The sequence below is a fragment of the Oryx dammah genome, unplaced genomic scaffold (genome assembly GCF_014754425.2).
Source record: "Oryx dammah isolate SB20612 unplaced genomic scaffold, SCBI_Odam_1.1 HiC_scaffold_10, whole genome shotgun sequence".
NCBI classification, from domain to species: Eukaryota; Metazoa; Chordata; class Mammalia; order Artiodactyla; family Bovidae; genus Oryx; species Oryx dammah.
The window spans coordinates 18,173,306-18,190,735 of NW_024070194.1; the positions used below are offsets into that span (position 1 = coordinate 18,173,306).

General features: G+C 45.0%; 2 protein-coding genes across 6 annotated transcripts in view; one reads left to right on the top strand and one right to left on the bottom strand.

Moving 5' to 3' along the window:
* Positions 1-10,797: 10,797 nt before the first annotated feature.
* Positions 10,798-11,665, top strand: SCAND1 (SCAN domain containing 1). The gene has a single exon (XM_040247412.1). The coding sequence runs from the start codon at positions 10,908-10,910 to the stop codon at positions 11,442-11,444; it is 537 nt and encodes a 178-aa protein (XP_040103346.1). The 5' UTR covers positions 10,798-10,907; the 3' UTR covers positions 11,445-11,665.
* A 1,443-nt stretch (positions 11,666-13,108) lies between these two features.
* PHF20 (PHD finger protein 20) overlaps positions 13,109-17,430 on the bottom strand; it is a 136,043-nt gene continuing 131,721 nt past the window's right edge. For 3 of the 5 annotated variants that reach the window (XM_040247413.1, XM_040247414.1, XM_040247415.1), the window contains one exon: positions 14,888-15,677. In XM_040247413.1, coding sequence (XP_040103347.1) covers positions 15,535-15,677 — 143 coding nt within the window. In that variant the 3' untranslated portion in view covers positions 14,888-15,534. Of the gene's footprint in view, positions 15,678-17,430 lie in introns of all 5 variants that reach the window. The other 2 variants (XM_040247416.1, XM_040247417.1) reach the window with 1 other exon arrangement.

Below are 17,430 nucleotides of genomic sequence, written 5' to 3' on the forward strand. Positions count from 1 at the left end.
GGTTCCTGAACAGGCAAACGGCACAGCAATCCCTTTGCCTTTCAAGGGTAGGACCACAAATCTCTCCCAAGAATCCAGTTATACTAGAAATCAAAGTTTCCCTCAGTGGCAAGGTAAGAGCTCCTCTCCATTCCTCATACCCGACCACAATGGCTGGAAGCCTTGTTCTAACGAGTCTATTCTCAGAACCTCCTTATGTCACATTCGAAGATTCTGGAAGGAAGACAGGGTAACGGGAAGTAATTGGAATCGGGGAATCTAACATTTAGTGAGCACTCAGACCCATTATTTCAATTAATCCTCACAACTATTCCAAGGTGAGGGGCTTTGTACCCACTCCCTATGTGAGGCTGAGGCTCCAAGTAGCTAAATGACTGCAGAGTCACGGCCAGCTCAGAGACAGTAGGAGGCTTCTGGGATGGGGGTAGAGGCATCCAAAATCTCAGCCTGGGGACCATTTTGAGGATTAGAAATTGGAGACAAGCCTGGAGGGTAAGTACGTGGCACTATCTCATAGTAATAATTTATTAAATTTAATAATTTAATCTTATTAAATTGGCAAATCAGGAACACTCAGCAAATTGGAAGTCCTCAACTAAATGGGATGCGCCAATTGTTAAAAGGAACTAGATGGGGGACTTCCTTGGTGGTCCAGGGGTTAAGACTCTGCACTCCTAATGCAAGGGGCCTGAGTTCAATCCCTGGCCAGGGAACCTAGATCCCACCTGCCCCAACTAAAGATTCTGCATGCTGCAAATAAGACCCAGTGCAGCCAAATAAATAACTTTTTTTTTTTTTTTAACAAAAGGAACTTGGTGACTGGAACTCAGTGACTCTGAGGTCCTTCCAAAAGTATAGTATTTACGTTCTAAAATACTTTTTTCTACTAGATCAAACATGACATTGTTACTGGTTAGTTGTTAAGTCATCTCCCACTCTTTGGGACCCCATGGACTGCAGCACGCCAGGCTTCCCTACCCTTCACTATCTCCTGGAGTTTCCTCAAACTATGTCCATTGAATAGGTGATGCTACCCAGCCATTTCATCCTCTGCTGCCTTCTTCTCCTTTTGCCCTCAATCTTTTCAAGCATCAGGATCTCTTCCAATGTGTCAGCCCTTAGTATCAGATGGCCAAAGTATTAGAGTTTCAGCCTCAGAGTCAATCCTTCAATGAATATTCAGGACTGATTTTCTTTAGGACTGACTGGTTTGATCTCCTAGTAGTCCAAGGGACTCTCAAGAGTTCCCTCCCTTTTAAGCCTCCCTCCCCGACCTCCCAGCCCATCCCACCCCTCTAGGTTGTCACAGAGCACCAGGTTTGAGCTCCCTGCATCATACAGCAAATTCCCACTGGCTCTGTATTTTACACATGCTAATGTATATGTTTCAATGTTACTCTCTCAATTTGTCCCATCCTCTTCTTCCCTGTGTCCACCAGATGTTTCTTAAACTGTTCCAGAGCATAAAAAGAAGGAAGACTATCAAATTCTATTTATTAATAATAGGTAAGGAGAAACTGACTCTGAGGCCTGATAAAGGTAGCATAAAAAGAGAAAGCTAGAGATTTATCTCATTTATGAATATTGTTTTTAAAATCTTAAATAAATTGAGCAAATAGAATTGAACAGCACATTCTAAAATAACATTATTTCAGGAATGCAAGGATGGTCAATAGAGAGTCCATAAATATAATTTATGTTAGCATGACTAAGGAGAAAAATCACCTGATCTTTTTCATGCTTTAAAAACCATTTCTGACAGAGGCTGAATACCAAAGAATTGACTGTGGCAATTCTTCTGACTGTGGTGCTGGAGAAGACTCTTGAGAGCCCCTTGGACAGCAAAGAGATCAAACCAGTCAATCCTAAAGGAAATGAACCTTTCATTGGAAGAACTGATGCAGAAGCTGAAGCTCCAATACTTAGGCCACCTGATGCAAAGAGCCAACTAATTGGAAAAGACCCTGATGCTGGGAAAGATTGAAGGCAGGAAGAGAAGAGGATGACAGAGGATTGAGATGTTAGATGGCATCACCTATTTAATGGATGTTGAGTTTGAGCAAACTCCAGGAGATGGTGAAGGACAAAGAAGCTTGGCATGCTGCAGTCCATGGGGTCACAAAGAATCAGACACAACTGAGCGACTAAACAATATTAATGAACACGTCACTCAGTATCTAGTGCTCCAACGTGCTGGGGACCTAAGCAAGACTGCACAGAACACGCCTCTCTCAAGGAGGAAGAAATTTCCTTCTGCCTTTCTAGGTTCTTCTGGCTGGTCTAAAAATTAAACTGATATGAGACAGATTAACAAGAGAAAATTACACAAAAGTTTAATAACATGTATACTTGGAAGAAACCCAGGGAAACTGAGTAATTTGCCAAATGGCCAAAATCCTCACTTTAAATTTCAGCTTCTTTAGTTTAAAACAAAAGAGGATGTTAGGGGGGCTTCCCTGCTGGTCTAGGGGCTAAGACGCCACGCTCCCAATGCAGGGGACCAGAGTTTGATCCCTGGTCAGGAAACTAGATCCTGCATGCCACAACTAAGACCCACAGCAGACAAATAAATTAATAATAATAATAATAATTAATTTTTAAAAAGAAGATGCTGGGGGTTGTGATTTGGGACTTGAAAGAAAAAGAAAGACAATTTCATATGGAGATAGAAAAAAACAAATATTTGATAAACACATGTTTGCCAGCCTTGCACACACAATGGTGTAACCAGGGAGGGTTAATTTTTACTTTAACTCTTGTTTTTGCCCATTTTGTTATAATCACACATAATGGCCTGCCTCAGAGAACCCTGCCCTCTCTGCATGACCCTTACACCAAAGTGCTTTTGTTCAGGTTCACAGGGAGATCTGACCCTGCCCACCTGTGAATGACTGTAAGGAAAAGCAGCCTGCCTGAGGCTTGCCAGGCTAGGAGATAAATATTCGCAAGAATTAAATGGTCTTTTACTTTGTTTCCTCACCTAGGCCCATCTCTGATCCATAAAAGAACCTGACATCCAGGCCCCCCAACAGATGGTTATTTTGAGGCATGAATCTGTCATCTTCTCCGTCAGCCAGCTTTCGGAATGAAATCGTATTCCTTGCCTCAACACCTTGTCCCTGGGATTCACTGGCCTCTTGTGCGGTGAGCACAGTGAGTTTGGACTAGGTAACAACGGAACATGCAATAGACCCTGATTGCTAAAGTCCTGTGACTTTCCTCCACCACACTCAGTTCGTATTCTTTGCAGGTATCTCTGGTATTAGCTCTATTCCAGGTCCTTTATCTAAATTCTCTAGGCAGCTAAGGGGGTGGGGGTGGGAGTGGGGGTAAAAAGAAAAGTTCCTGAGGTTTCTGTTTCTTAAAAATAGTCAGATTAATCTTAATGCCAAAGAGACACATTTTGGGGTGGCAAATTTTGCTTCCCTACACCTCAGAGCTGTCACATTGGTTGAGGGCTGCTCCTAAAGGCATTCAGTTCAGTTCAGTCACTCAGTCGTGTCCGACTCTTTGTGATTCCATGGACTGCAGCACGCCAGTCTTCCCTGTCTATCACCAACTCCCGGAGTTTACTTAAACTCACGTCCATCGAGTCGGTGATGCCATCCAACCATCTCATCCTATGTTGTCCCCTTTTCCTCCCACCTTCAATCTTTCCCAGCATCATGGTCTTTGAATGAGTCAGTTCTTTGCATCAGGTGGCCAAAGTATTGGAGTTTCAACTTCAGCATCAGTCCTTCCAATGAATATTCAGGACTGACTTCCTTTAGGATCAACTGGTTGGATCTCCTTGCAGTCCAAGGGACTCTCATGAGTCTTCTCCAACACCACAGTTCAAAAGCATCAATTCTTCGGCGCTCAGCCTTCTTCACAGTCCAACTCTCACATCCATACATGACCACTGGAAAAACCATAGCCTTGACTAGACAGACCTTTGTTGGCAAAGTACTGTCTCTGCTTTTTAGTATGCTATCTAGGTTGGTCATCGCTTTTCTTCCAAAGAGCAAGCATCTTTCAATTTCATGGCTGCAGTCACCATTTGCAGTGATTTTGGAGGCCAAGAACATAAAGTTTCTCACTGTTTCCATTGTTTCCCCGTCTGTTTCCCATGAAGTGATGGGACCGGATGCCATGATCTTAGTTTTCTGAATGTTGAGTTCTGAATTCATTCACCAGCATTCTGGGCCAAGCAGTCTAGTGGCAGAAAAAGCCCTCTGGCAAAGGTGTTCAGAGTGGGAACTCATCTTGTTAATGAAGAAAAGGCAAGTACCAAGAAGACAGAGAATTCAAGTCAATAGAGAAGGCCTGGGACTGAGGTCTCAGGGAGAGAGAGCTGGCAGAGTTTAGAGTGCTCTAGAGGTCCTGCATCTTGAAGGCAGAACCAACACCACCTTCTCTTGAACACTGGGGCCGTGATGAAAGGGCTGGCTCTGAGAGCTTTCCTGATACCACTGGCACCGAGGAAAAGCAAGGCATGTGAGCTGACCAGGGAAACACACAGACACAGACATGCCAGTTTTGCAACCCTGCAGCTGTCAAGCTCCATCTGCCAACATGAGGAAAAAACTAAACCATTAATGACTTTAAAAGACTTTCTGCCAGCCTGTAATTCTACTCTAGTCCCTTCTCCATGCACAACTCCAACAAAGATCTTGACCAGGAAGAACTCACTTCATTTAAAGGGGAGTTACAGTAAAAAGATAAAATAAATAAACTAACAGCATCAGACCTATATAAATATATTACAGAGAAACTGGAAATGGAGGCAGGGAACAAGAAAAACAAAATGTAAAATGAAAGGCACTCACCAGAAAAAAATTAACATGAAACAGATGATAATCATGAACAACAAAGGACTCAAAGGGCTTAATGAATTTTAAAGCAAGAGATCAAAGCAAAGACGCAATAGTTCAAAGAAGAGATGATGAGCAACTGGAGGAGATGGCTTTGACAGAGCTTAGGAAATAAAGTACTTTTTTTAAAAAACACCTTACAAGTGAAGGTCATTTCAGAAACATCAAAAAGGAAACGAGCCTTGCTGAATACAGAGGATAAGACTGCAAAAAGCAAGGGAAGGAGCTGGAAATGAGTAATTAAAAGGGAATCAAGGAATAATATACCGAAAAAGTACAGACATAAAGAGGGTGAGAAAGTAGGAGGGCTGAGTACATGGGTTTCTTCAACTTTTATAGCTGTAAATCTTGTTACCCTTTATACCCGATAAACCAAGAAACAGATGTCTAAGCATATTTAAAGACATTAATATAGGGCTTCCCCGTTGGTTCAGTGGTAAGGAATCCGCCTGCCAATGCAGGAGACACGGGTTCAATCCCCGGTCTGGGAAGAGCCCACATGCTGCAGAGCAACTAAGCACATGCGCCACAACTACCGAGCCAGCACTCTAGCCTGGGAACCACAACTACCGAAGCCCCGTGCCCTTAGAGCCCGCGCTGGGCAAAAGAGAAGCCACCGCAGAGAGAAGCCTGCACACCAAACTACAGTCGCCCCGGCTCACCACAACTGGAGAAGAGCCTGAGCAGCAGTGAAGATCCAGCACAACCAAAGGAAGTTCAAAAGAGAAATAAGTAAAATCATATATGTATAAAAGACATTAATATAAGTAATATGTTCAAATGAATGAATCAGTATTTTAAGTACTAAAATCAGTGAAGTATAAGAAGGAATACAGAGTTACTGGCAGAGCACCACAGTGAGAACAGTTTCATTAAAATTGGGAACTAGGAGGGTTGCAATTGAATACAGATCGGTGACAGGAGAAAGAAGCAAAAAGATAATGAAGTATGTAGGCTTCTGAATTTACACTGGTTCATCAAGAATGAGAATCCCTAAAAACAAGAGTTAATTACAAACATAATTACATACCTAGGGTCTAAATCAGTTATCTACTCCAGTTCAGCAAAACATCAAAAGATAAAATAGATTTGCATTCCAAGATCAAACATAGATGATAAAAAAAAAGATTAGCAAAAAGAAGTTAATAGTTGGTAGGAGACCAGAGCAACCCTCTTGGAATTCATAATAAAAAACTAAATATACACAGACACACAGAACAACCTAGGAGCTTTTTATTCAAACCACATTAGCTGAACCTGTTTTCTCTTCACCACGAGCACAGCTGGGCTCCTGGAATAATGTATGTAGTATGTGGTGTAATGTAAGTGAAATAGAATTACTAAGTCTAAATTTCGTTGAAAATCTGAATGTCTTGTCCACTGATAACTTATCTTTTATATATATATAAATGTATTTGTTTTATTTTTGACATGTACACATTACTTTTATTTATTATTTATTTATTTTTGGCTGCGCTAGTCTTCATTGCTGACACAGGCTTTCTCTGTTTGCAGAGAGTGGGGGTTACTCTCTAATTGTGGGGTTTTTCCTGTTGCAGAGCAGAGGCTCTAGGTGCATGGGTTTCAGTAGTTGTGGCGCACAGGCTCAGTTGCTCTGAGGCATCAATCTCCAGGGAATTATTCTGAGTTTAAAAAAAAAAACAAACCCAGTCCCCAAAAGTTACATACTACATGATTCCATTTATATAACATTTTGAAATGAAAAAAATTAAAGAGAGGAAGAACAGATTAGTGTTACCTATGGTTGGGAATACGGGCTATGGGAGAGGAACGGGCATGATTATAAAGCAGCAGCATGAGGGATCTTTGTGGTGATCAAACATTTCTAGATATTGATGGTAGAATAGTTACATGAATTTACACACAGGACAAAACTGCACAGGCCTACACACATATACAAATGAGTGCATATAAAACTGGCAAATACTGAATAATGATTCTATCAATGTCAACTCTCTGGTTTTGTACAACTATATTGTACTATGGTTATACAAGATGTTAGCATCGGGGAAATCTGGGTGAAGTCTGCACTCTTTTTGCAATTTTCTAAGACTCTATGATTATTTCCAAATAAAATGCTTTTTAAAAATAAAGGTATCCAGGCTTCTGTTCCAAAAGCCCCAACCGTGTGCCATCAAAAGACACCAGTCTCTAAAAGAGATAGGAAATCATATCGGAGCTCTCTCTTCACAGAGATGGTCTGCAATCCACTGCTTGTCCTCTAATCAACATTTACTGAGTGTCAGCTGGGAGTCAGGCCTTGTATTGAAAGCTAAGTGATACAAAATGAATGATTTATGATCCATTTCTATGCACTCCCAAACTAATGCTAATTGTTCAGCCACTAAGTCATGTCCAACTCTGCGACCCCCTGGACTGCAGCACACTAGGCCTCTCTGTCACTATCTCCTGGGGTTTGCCCAAGTTCATGTCCGTTGAGTCGGTGATGCTTTCCAACCATTCAATGCTAATAAAAATGCCTAATATGATAAGAGCATTGGACTAGGAAGTCAAAAGAATTCTGTCCTCTGAGAAACACTTACTAGGTTTTTGATTTTGAACCAATCCTTTGCTTCTTGGTATCTTGACTTACTGACCTGCAAAATTTAAGAGAAGAGAATATATGTAAATATACATTTTAAACATAACCTCAGTCCTCTGGATGGGTTCATGGAAACCTAAAATTACCTGAAATTGTATGCAGAAGTATATAAGTACCTCCCTCTTCTAGGAAGAGATATTATAACTTTTTTAAAAAATAGATTTTGGGGGCTCATTGACCCATTAAAAGTTTAGAATAACTGAATCTGATTTTTTGAATTAATCTCTAAGGTCCCTTCCATGCTAAGGGTCCACAATTCTAGTAGATCTCTGAGATCTCTCCTTCCATCTCTAATATTCTGCGGTTCCAAGAGGAATGAAAGAAATGGGCTAGAACTCTAACATTTGGAATTCCCAGTACCACAAGAGTTCGTTCCCTTCTGCAAGAGGACAAGGATTCAATTTTTCAACGTGGAATTCCAGGCTCTTTAGGATTCAATCTCTAATTGATCTTCCAACCTCAGTTATCACTTCCCAAGACCCCACCTCAGCCTAGTTTCCACAAAGCTTCACTCCCATTCACTCTATGCCTGAGTCCACACAGGGCCATCTGCCTGGAACACCCCTAATTCCACCCTTTTCCTTCTTGAGTCTAGGTTTAAAGGTCCTCTTCCCAGTGAAGGCTTTTCAGGACCTCTCATCCTCACAACAGGTTTCTTAGCCCTGGATACCCACTGCCTATTACCACACAGGAAACAGGACTATGGGTTCACTCAGGGCAGCGAACCCAGCCGCCAGGGGTCGTGGCAGAGGAAGTTAGAGGTTTGAAGCTCGTAGGTATAACAAACCCTAGGCCCGTTTTTCCCACTGCTGAAAAGTCAGAAAAATATCAGCTTTTAGGAAAGCAACAACCTGAGAGCAGTAGTAAATCAACTATTCTGAATGTTAACGTAACATGAAACAACATTCTACTTCAAAGAACGAGAGGGAGTGGTGGGGACTAAGGTTGACTGGAAAAGAGTACCTTGTCTAAGGGAAGGAGACTGGCTCCCGCTAAAACATTAAAGATTCATTGGGAAGACGAATTTCAAGGTTTTCCGGCTGTGAACACTGTTCTGTGGGGATTTCCTTTAACTCAACTACAAGAGCACATCCTATGGGGCAGGCAAGTTTTACACCAGGGCCACTGGCGTGTTGATGGTTGTCAAAGAGGCCACCTCCTTCTGCGCAGAAATCAAAGGAACCACAAGGGTGATATAAAATCTTTCTTAAAGGACCCGCTTTTCTGTTTTCTTGTCTGTAAAATGGGCATGATTGTGTGCACACAGTCATGTCTGACTCCTGTGACCCCATGAACTGTAGCCCACCAGGTTCTTCTGTCCCTGGAATTTTCCAGGCAAGACTATTGGAGTGGGTTGCCATTTCCTTCTCCAGGCAATCTTCCCTCTTCAGGCATCAAATGCTGATCTCCTGTGTCTCATGCACTGGAAGGTGGATTCTTTGCCACTGAGCCATCTGGGAAGCCTTTAAATGGGCATGTGAGTTTGCTTGTGTGTGCCTAGTCGAGTCATGTCCAACTCTTTGCAACCTCATGGACTGTAGTCTGCCAGGCTCCTCTGTCCATGGGGATTCTCCAGGCAAGAATACTAGAATGGGTTGCCATGCCCTCCTCCAGGGGATCTTCCCAATTCAGGGATTGAACCCTAACCTAACCAATGGATCTCCCGCATTGCAGGCAAATTATTTGACCTCTGAGCCAGCAGGGAAGCCCTAAAGTGGGCATACAAAACATATTTGAGAGCCAGCTCTCAAACAGAACATACTATCACTTACCTAAGTGCTGTCAGAGCTACATGCTTTTACCTACATCATCTCATTGAATTCTCCTTCCTAATGAAGTAAGTTCTAGTACATCCACATTTTACAGATAATGAAGCTAGAGCTCAGAGACAGCAATTTACTTAATGAAGAGAAACATTTAAAAAGACTTTTCTTTCCCTGTGGCTCAGACAGTAAAGAGTCTGCCTGCAGTGCAGGAGACCCAGGACGGCCCCTGGGTCTGGAAGATCCCCCAGGGAAGGGAATGGCACCCCACTCCAGTATTCTTGCCTGAAAAACTCCATGGACAGAGGAGCCTGGCAGGCTACAGTTCATGGGGTCACAAAGAGCTGGACACCACTGAGTGACTAACACTTTCACTTGTTCCAAAGTCTTTACTATTTAATCCTCTCAACAGCTCTGGCAAATAAACCCTGAAGGGATTTCACCAAGGCAGCCTGACTCCCACATGGTAGCATGCTTTTACTGTTCAACGAATATATATGAAAACCGTGTATGGAATGCAAATTTTTCTGGCACCCACAATTTAAAAGTAAAATGACAGACATGAATTTTAACAATATATTTTATTTGACCGAATATGTGCAAACTATTATAAATCCAACATGTAACCAATATAAAAAATTATTGAGATATTTTACATTACTTTCTTTTCATACTAAGTCCTGTGTGTATTTCACATGTCAGAACATCCCAATTCCGACTTGCCACATGTCAAGGGCTCGAAAACACGTGGCTAGAGTCCACTATATTGCGTAGTGGCTATGCGTAGTGGCTACGCATTAGTAATCCTAAAGTTAAAAGCAGAACCCACAGAGCCACCTGTTTCTTGGTTTCAGAAGACAGGCATAATAATAATAATAATAACAGAGTTCTTGGGCATTTACTCTGCGCCATAAGACGGCCAAGTTTTATTACTACATGTGTAGAGGACTTTGCACACGTCATCCACCCGCAACCAGGTGAGTGTACTGCCCTTCTCTTTCGACTGAGCCAGAGAACTTTCCCGAGTTGGGCCCTCCCCCAGTGCCTGACCACCGTTCCGTTGTCCTGCCACCAGCCGGGCGCCAGCCCGAGCGAGTCCTCGGCTCGCCACCATCCTAATCAGGGCCAAACAGAGGCGCGCTTGCAGGGGCGGACACAGATCACCTGCAAGCTGAAGCGATCAAGGCGGGCCAAGACGCTTTTGCGGGCCTCCTGCGGCTTGGGCGGCGGCTTCGTCACGTGCTCCTCCTCCGACCCCTCCGCCGGCTCTTCCTCCGGCTCCTCCTCCTCCTTCTCTTCGAACAGGTGCTCGGAGGCGCCACCCTCCGGAGCCAGCCATGGCGAGCTAAGATTGGTCTGCAGCCCCGCAGGCGCCGCCACCTCCGGACCCCACGTGGGAACGCGAGGGGGCGCCGCTTCTGGGAGCCCAGACCCGGCTTCCGGACTCTCGTGCGCAGAGCTCATCATAGAGAAGCCAGTGGGCACGCCCACTTCCGGCCGCCCCAGGCGCTTCGCCGGCGCTGGTAAGCTCGGCGCGCCTTCTGCCCGCCTCCCTCAGGGTCGCGCGCTCCGCCCTGTAGGGGAAAAGTCTCCTTTGCCCCGCCCCCTTGCAGACGCAGAGCTGAGGCAACAACGGCTGGACAAAGAGCGACGCGTGGAGCTAGAGTTATGGCGGCCACCGAGCAAAGCTTGGCTCCAGCCGGAAGGCCCGCGCCATCCTCGGGGAAAGAAGGAGCCGGCCCGAGCTCAGGCACGGAGGGTGACCTTGCGGGCTCCTCCTCGACTCCTGAAGCCCCACCATCTATCCCCGACTCCTCCAATCCCGGCGCCGCGGTCCCCGAAGCGAATGTTACGCCTCCTGCGGCGGCCTCCGCCGCCCTAGACCTGCCTGTCGGACCCGCACCCCAGGGCCCTGCGCCGCTTGCCGAAGCGTCTCCGCGCTCCCCTCCAGGTCCTGGCGGCTCCCGGCCCGGCCCAGAGACTTTCCGCCAGCGATTCCGGCAGTTCCGCTACCAGGACGCTGCAGGCCCACGGGAGGCGTTCCGACAGCTTCGGGAGCTCTCCCGCCAGTGGCTGCGGCCCGACATCCGCACAAAGGAGCAGATCGTGGAGATGCTAGTGCAGGAGCAGCTCCTCGCCATCCTGCCCGAGGCGGCGCGGGCCCGGCGGCTTCGCCGCCGCACCGACGTGCGCATCACCGGCTGAGCGGCGGAGCTGCGGGCGACCCGAGTCAGGCACTCTCTGGACTGGAGCCATGATCGGGTCCGGGACTGTGAGCTTGGCTCCCCAATACGCGATAATGAAAAATGAGTTTTGGCAGTTCTTGCAATCTCGTGTGTCCTTTCCCGAACCTATTTCCACCCTTTCTGGCTAGTTGTGAAACCAAGTTGGGGGCCCATGAGAATAAAGCCTTTGTTTCTTATTCACTTGGCCTTCGTTGGCTTTTGTGGGATCATTATGTGTTGGCTATGGGTCTCCACATCTGGAAATTTTTTTCCTGCGCGTTCCCCAGCGCCCCACATGGGTTTCCTTTGTTTGGTTGTAGCCTATGCAATGAGGACTCCAGCAGCCTGGTTGCAAATTCGCCTGTACCTCTCACTGGCTAGAATTTGAGCTTGTTTTCCTATCTCAGCGGATAGAGGACAGTGGTACAATCTTGTATGTGGTTGTGGGTCGTGCAGGCAAATAGGTGACTGTAACTAAGTGCTGATTTAACTGGCTGCTGCTATAACAATACTGCCCTCAACTTGCTCCGTCAGCCTACCTTGTGGGCGCAGGCTTCCCCAAAGGCCCAAGTTATAGGCTGTTCACTGCAGGTCCTTACCTAGAGAGGCTGCTGCTGCTGCTAAGTCGCTTCAGTCGTGTACGACTCTGTGCGACCCCACAGACAGCAGACCACCAGGCTCCCCCCGTCCCTGGGATTCTCCAGGCAAGAACACCGGAGTGGGTTGCCATTTCCTTTTCCAATGCATGAAAGTGAAAAGTGAAATCGCTTAGTCGTGTCCGACTCCTAGCGACCCCATGGACTGCAGCCTACCAGGTTCCTCCATCCTAGAGAGGCTAGTTCTTGTGAACTCTGGTTTAAGCCTCCAGACCCCTCTTACCAAATTTTAGGCCTCTTGAAAGGTTTCCGGAACAGATTTGGTGTGAACTGATGGATTATTTACATTGTTGGAGCTACTCATAACTTTCTAAAATAAGCATAATTGTTTAGGAAGGGAAGAGCTCTGCAGTATAACTCCATTTCTTGAGTCTTCTGCACAACCAGGAAGGAGCTGATTGGGGTCCAGAGTCGTTTGTCTTGGTCTTCAGAAGGGTCCTAATTGTCATGGGTGCCATCTTTTAATATAAGAAAGGCCAGACCTGTCTTCCCTGCACTGCTTTCAACAAGCAAAAAGGTAATACTGCAGCTCACACCACAAAGCATTTGTCAGTCCGCGCTAGAGGGTGGTATGGGGCATTTTACTTTTGAATATTAGTTAAATGAATTCAAAATTATTTTGTATACTTCCTTGGAATTTTGGATTTAAGCCTGCATCTGCTCCCTACAGGGTTTCCCAGGTGGCTCAGTAGTAAAGAATCCACCTGCCAATGCAGGAGATCCAGGTTCGACCTTGGGTTGGGAAGATCTCTTGGAGAAGGAAATGGCAGCCCACTCAAGTATTTTTGCATGGAGAATCCCATAAACAGTGGAGCCTGGTGGACGACAGTCCACAGGATCACAAAGAGTTGGACATGACTGAGCATGCATGTATAGCTACCACCCTGCCAAAGAAAAATCTATTTAGAATGTAAAAGCAGACTTGCTTTAAAGGGTAGTGTTTACGGAAAATTAATGCACATTAAAGATTGAGTAGGTAACAAATGACTGAAACATAGCAACAAAAACCTGTTTTATTTTTCCAAATACAGATACAGAAGTTTGCATGTTTTGCAAATATTGCTTCAAAGCAACATTTCTATATACAGCGCCTTCTGTTCTAACAGCGCGTAAACATAGATATGTATCCACAGTGCAATGTTGGCTCATCAAGGGTCCACCTTGCATACACTCATCACTTAAAGAAACAAAATGATTAGTCAAACCAGAACTGTTTTTGTCAAGGCAATTTTTCTTTTTTATAGGTGGATAGTTTTTCTCAAAAGAAAACTTAGGTAGTGTACATATTTCTAAATGGTAACAGTAATATTTGCAAAGAACAGTTTCCAGTGCTCCAGCTTGGGGTTAATTCAACTTGACCAAGAAATTGGGGATGGAGCCCCTCCAACATGGCTTTAAATTAGGGAAGCACACTGAAGTCATCAGAACTTCAGAGTCATCCCCGCTTCCCAAAGGACAAAAGTCACAATGAGTGAAAAGGGATTATTTCCTTTACAAAAAAGCATAAAATAAACCCAATAATGACCACTTGGTAAAGTTAGGGTAACTCAGTTTCTTCTTCCATCTTGAAAAAGACGTGAGATTTGACCACCGTTACAGCTTCCCCAGAAATAATGGTCAAATGTGTTTTCAGGAAAGAAAAATCAGTAATTTAATAATATTAATACAAGTCACTGTACCTCACAGTTGCGGCTACAGAAAATCATCCTGTTTCTTCCCTTTTCGGACAAGCATCACACAGTTCTTAAAATGTGGCCATCTGATAAATTATACAAAATACAGATGTCATGCACACTCCTTGAGCGTTTCTTCCCACACCAAAAGTACTAACGTTAGCAATGGGAAGCAACCTCATAGAGGAATTGTGTCAGCTTTATCACAGATGTCGTAGCCACATGTATTCCCTCTGATAGATAAGCTCCAGCAGGTCAACTTGCCCTATATTCATTTTATATCAAATGGAGAATTAAATCACTAGACAAAGCATTCCCTGAAACAGATCTTGGTACAGAGGCCCTTGTGACCACGATTACCTGTGCCATAAAGCCTAACCATCCTGGAGGTCACCGGAGATCCTGTCATTGCTATTGAGATATTGGCTACTTCATGTTTACATAGTAAAGATTTGCAGCATATAACATTACAGATCCATAAACCCAGAATTAACTCGTGAGTGTTAATGGACAAATGTGCTTTGATTTTTGCCTTTAGTGATAGGAAAACTAAATGGTAAAATGGGTCATTCCTCAAAGCATGGAACAGTTTCTTTAACTTTACCTAGTTAAGGAAAAAACAAAACAATTACACGTGGAACCGTAACCTGCGAGAGTAACAAATATTGTCTCCAAAGGTACAAATTGTACCTGGACCTTAAGCAGCATAATCACCTTGATCTCACAAAATAATACAAACAGGAAATTTAAAGTGTTAAAGTATATTAAAACAATTCTGAAAATGCTGACTACTGAACATATACCCTTCAGGGAAGGAGAAAAGCGGCAGATGTAGAATCTGGTTTCTTTACAACAATATAAAATAAGGTCATCCCCCAAACCACATCTTTGTAGCAAATCTTTACAGTGAAAGAGTTCAAATTTGGGAGAACCATTCTGGGGACATTAAATAGAACTGGTAAGCTGTCAATATTAAGAAGCGGGTAGAAAATGCTGTCCTTCGGGTTCCAGACCCTGTCTGCTTCCGTTTGGGATTCCTCCTAGGTTCTTATGACAGTGAGATTCTACTTCTTCCATAGGCTGTATGGGTTCTGCAACAAAAGACACAACCCAGCCAATTCTGGGGTGAAACCATACAAAACTCATCCCTGGTACCATGAAGTCATGCAAGAGAGGTGGTGAGAAAGTGAAGAGTTCTAGGGAGAAGGTAGGCCGGCCCAGGCCTCTACTCTTCCCAACCTCCACACAAGGGTGAAGTCACGACATTCCCACGAAGCTGGAAAAATGAAAATGATGCCTGCTGCCTAATTCATGCCAGGCAGAAACCCAGAAGGCTTGGCATATGCCCCAACCTGACAGAGAAGTCAATTAAATAAACTGCAAGTTGAATTTACAACTGTTTTCAACTACACTTTTTTGGCTCTCATTCCGTTTATCATCAGTGGCACGATTTCAAGTGAAGTTTGTGCAAAAAGACTCACTCTCCATTCAACAATGTGCACAGAAGAAGGGAATCCCAAGAGTCTATCTGCTACCTTCCTGGTAGGCTTTGAGATCAGAGTGCCCTCCCTTCCAGCAGCCAAAATGGCCTCTCTGTCCAAGTCCATCGCCCCCTGCCCAGATCCCTGAAGTCAGTCGGTGTCACGTGCATTCGGCATGCTAGGTTTATTTATTTAAATACGTGAAGCTCTTCTTGCAGGTACCCCAGGATTGTGCCCCCATTAGTCTGGGGTGCCCAGTTTCATGTTGAGCAGCAGAGTGCGATCTGCTGCACCTTGCCCAGGTCCGTCAGCAGCTGCTTGATGCAATGCTTGAGCTGCGGAAGCCTGGCCAGAGGCTCTGGGGGCTCCAGTTCCCCAGTGTAGTCCAGCCAGCTCTCCAACACTGTGGGCAGAAGAGAGACAGGACCTGGTTAGTTCCCAACACTTGATTTGCAAGAATGTCAGCACTTTATCTCATCTGACCGCTAACCGGGGGTGGGGGAGCAGCAGGGAGGGGAGACCATTTCAGGCAACACTGACTCATCACCCTCTCTGGGAAGTACTCCTCAGACAAACGCTGCAGAGCAGTGCCGTCTAATAACAAGTTTCTGTGATGATGGAAATGGGCTATCTCTGTGTTGTCTAATACCACCACTACCCATATGTAGCTACCGAGCACTTAAAACATGGCAAATGCAACTGAGAAACTGAATTTAAATTTTATTCAATTAGCCACACATAGCTAATGACTACTGCATTAGTCTATAGTGTAGTAGGCTTTGAAATACCCACCTTTCTCAGTGTTATTGCCCCACCTTCATAGTGAAAGTGAAGTTGCTCAGTCGTGTCCGACTCTCTGCGACCCCACAGACTGTAGCCCACCATAGACTGTAGCCTACAGGCATCTCCATCCATGGGATTTTCCAGGCAAGAGTACCTTCATAAGGCTTTCCCATATTGAAAATCAGAGAGCCTGCTGTGTTAGCCTTCTGTTAAGAAAAGTGACTCTAACAGGACTTGAAAAGGTCTATTTTTATCTCCATAAATTGATTTGTTTCATGCTGATTCCTAGCATGAGTAGCACTGAATACTCTGATTTCATTTGCTAAATATTTAATGTAAGATGACCAGGTAATAAGTTTCCCAGGTGGTCCAATGGTAAAGAATCCACCTGCCAGTGCAGGAGGCAAAGGAGATGCAGGTTTGCTCTTTGGGTCGGGCAGATCACCTAGAAGAGGAAATAGCAACCCACTCCACTATGCTTGCCTGGGAATTCCCATGGACAGAGGAGTTTGGCGGGCTATAGTCCATGGGGTCACAAAGAGCTGGACACCACTGAGCACAACCAGGTAATAACAAAGTTGATTATCATTAGCTCAATATCTAAAAAGCTGTCTTGCTTCTGAGAGTATGATTTTTCTATAGAAAAATATTTATTCTTTCCTAAGCCACTCCCTTAAGCTCTGGTGTTTGGGGAGAGGTCATCTAAGGACCCTGATTCTTTAGCAAGAGCCATCTCCACCCCGCCTCCCACAGGCAGGCCTGAGGTTTGCCCCAGCCTGCCTGTAGTCTTTCTAGTCTGTGCACCAACCCGTACGGAGAACTTTCTGGATCCTCAAGCCAGAGGTACAGAAAGAAGAAGACCATGCAGGGCCTGTTCCTCAAGCAGTCTGCAGCCTTGCACACACTCCTCTGCCCTCTTCAGACCAGCCCTTCATCTTCCTTCCCACATTTCTAAACCCTTTGTCCCCTGCAAGCTATTTCTCAGGGAACCCTACCCAGCTCTATAATCTGAGTCCGGTCCTTGAGTCACAGGTGCTATGCTATCACTTGCTCTCCTTTGGAGCATTTATCCTGGTCTGTAATTAAAAATAATAGGATGGGGCTGCCCTGGTGGTGCAGTGCAGGGGATCCCAGTTCCATCCCTGGTTCAGGAAAATCCCACATGCCACAGGGCAACTAAGGCTGCGTGCCACAACTACTGGCTGTGCTCTAGAGCTTGGAGCCGCAACAGTGCCCACGCGCTGCAGCTACTAAAACCCCAGCACCCTAGAGCCCCTGCTCCGCAACAAGAGAAGCCATCGCAAGTGCTAAGCCTGTGTGTGTGCACTCAGCTGCTGTTGTGTCTGACTCTATGTGACCCCAAGGACTGTAGT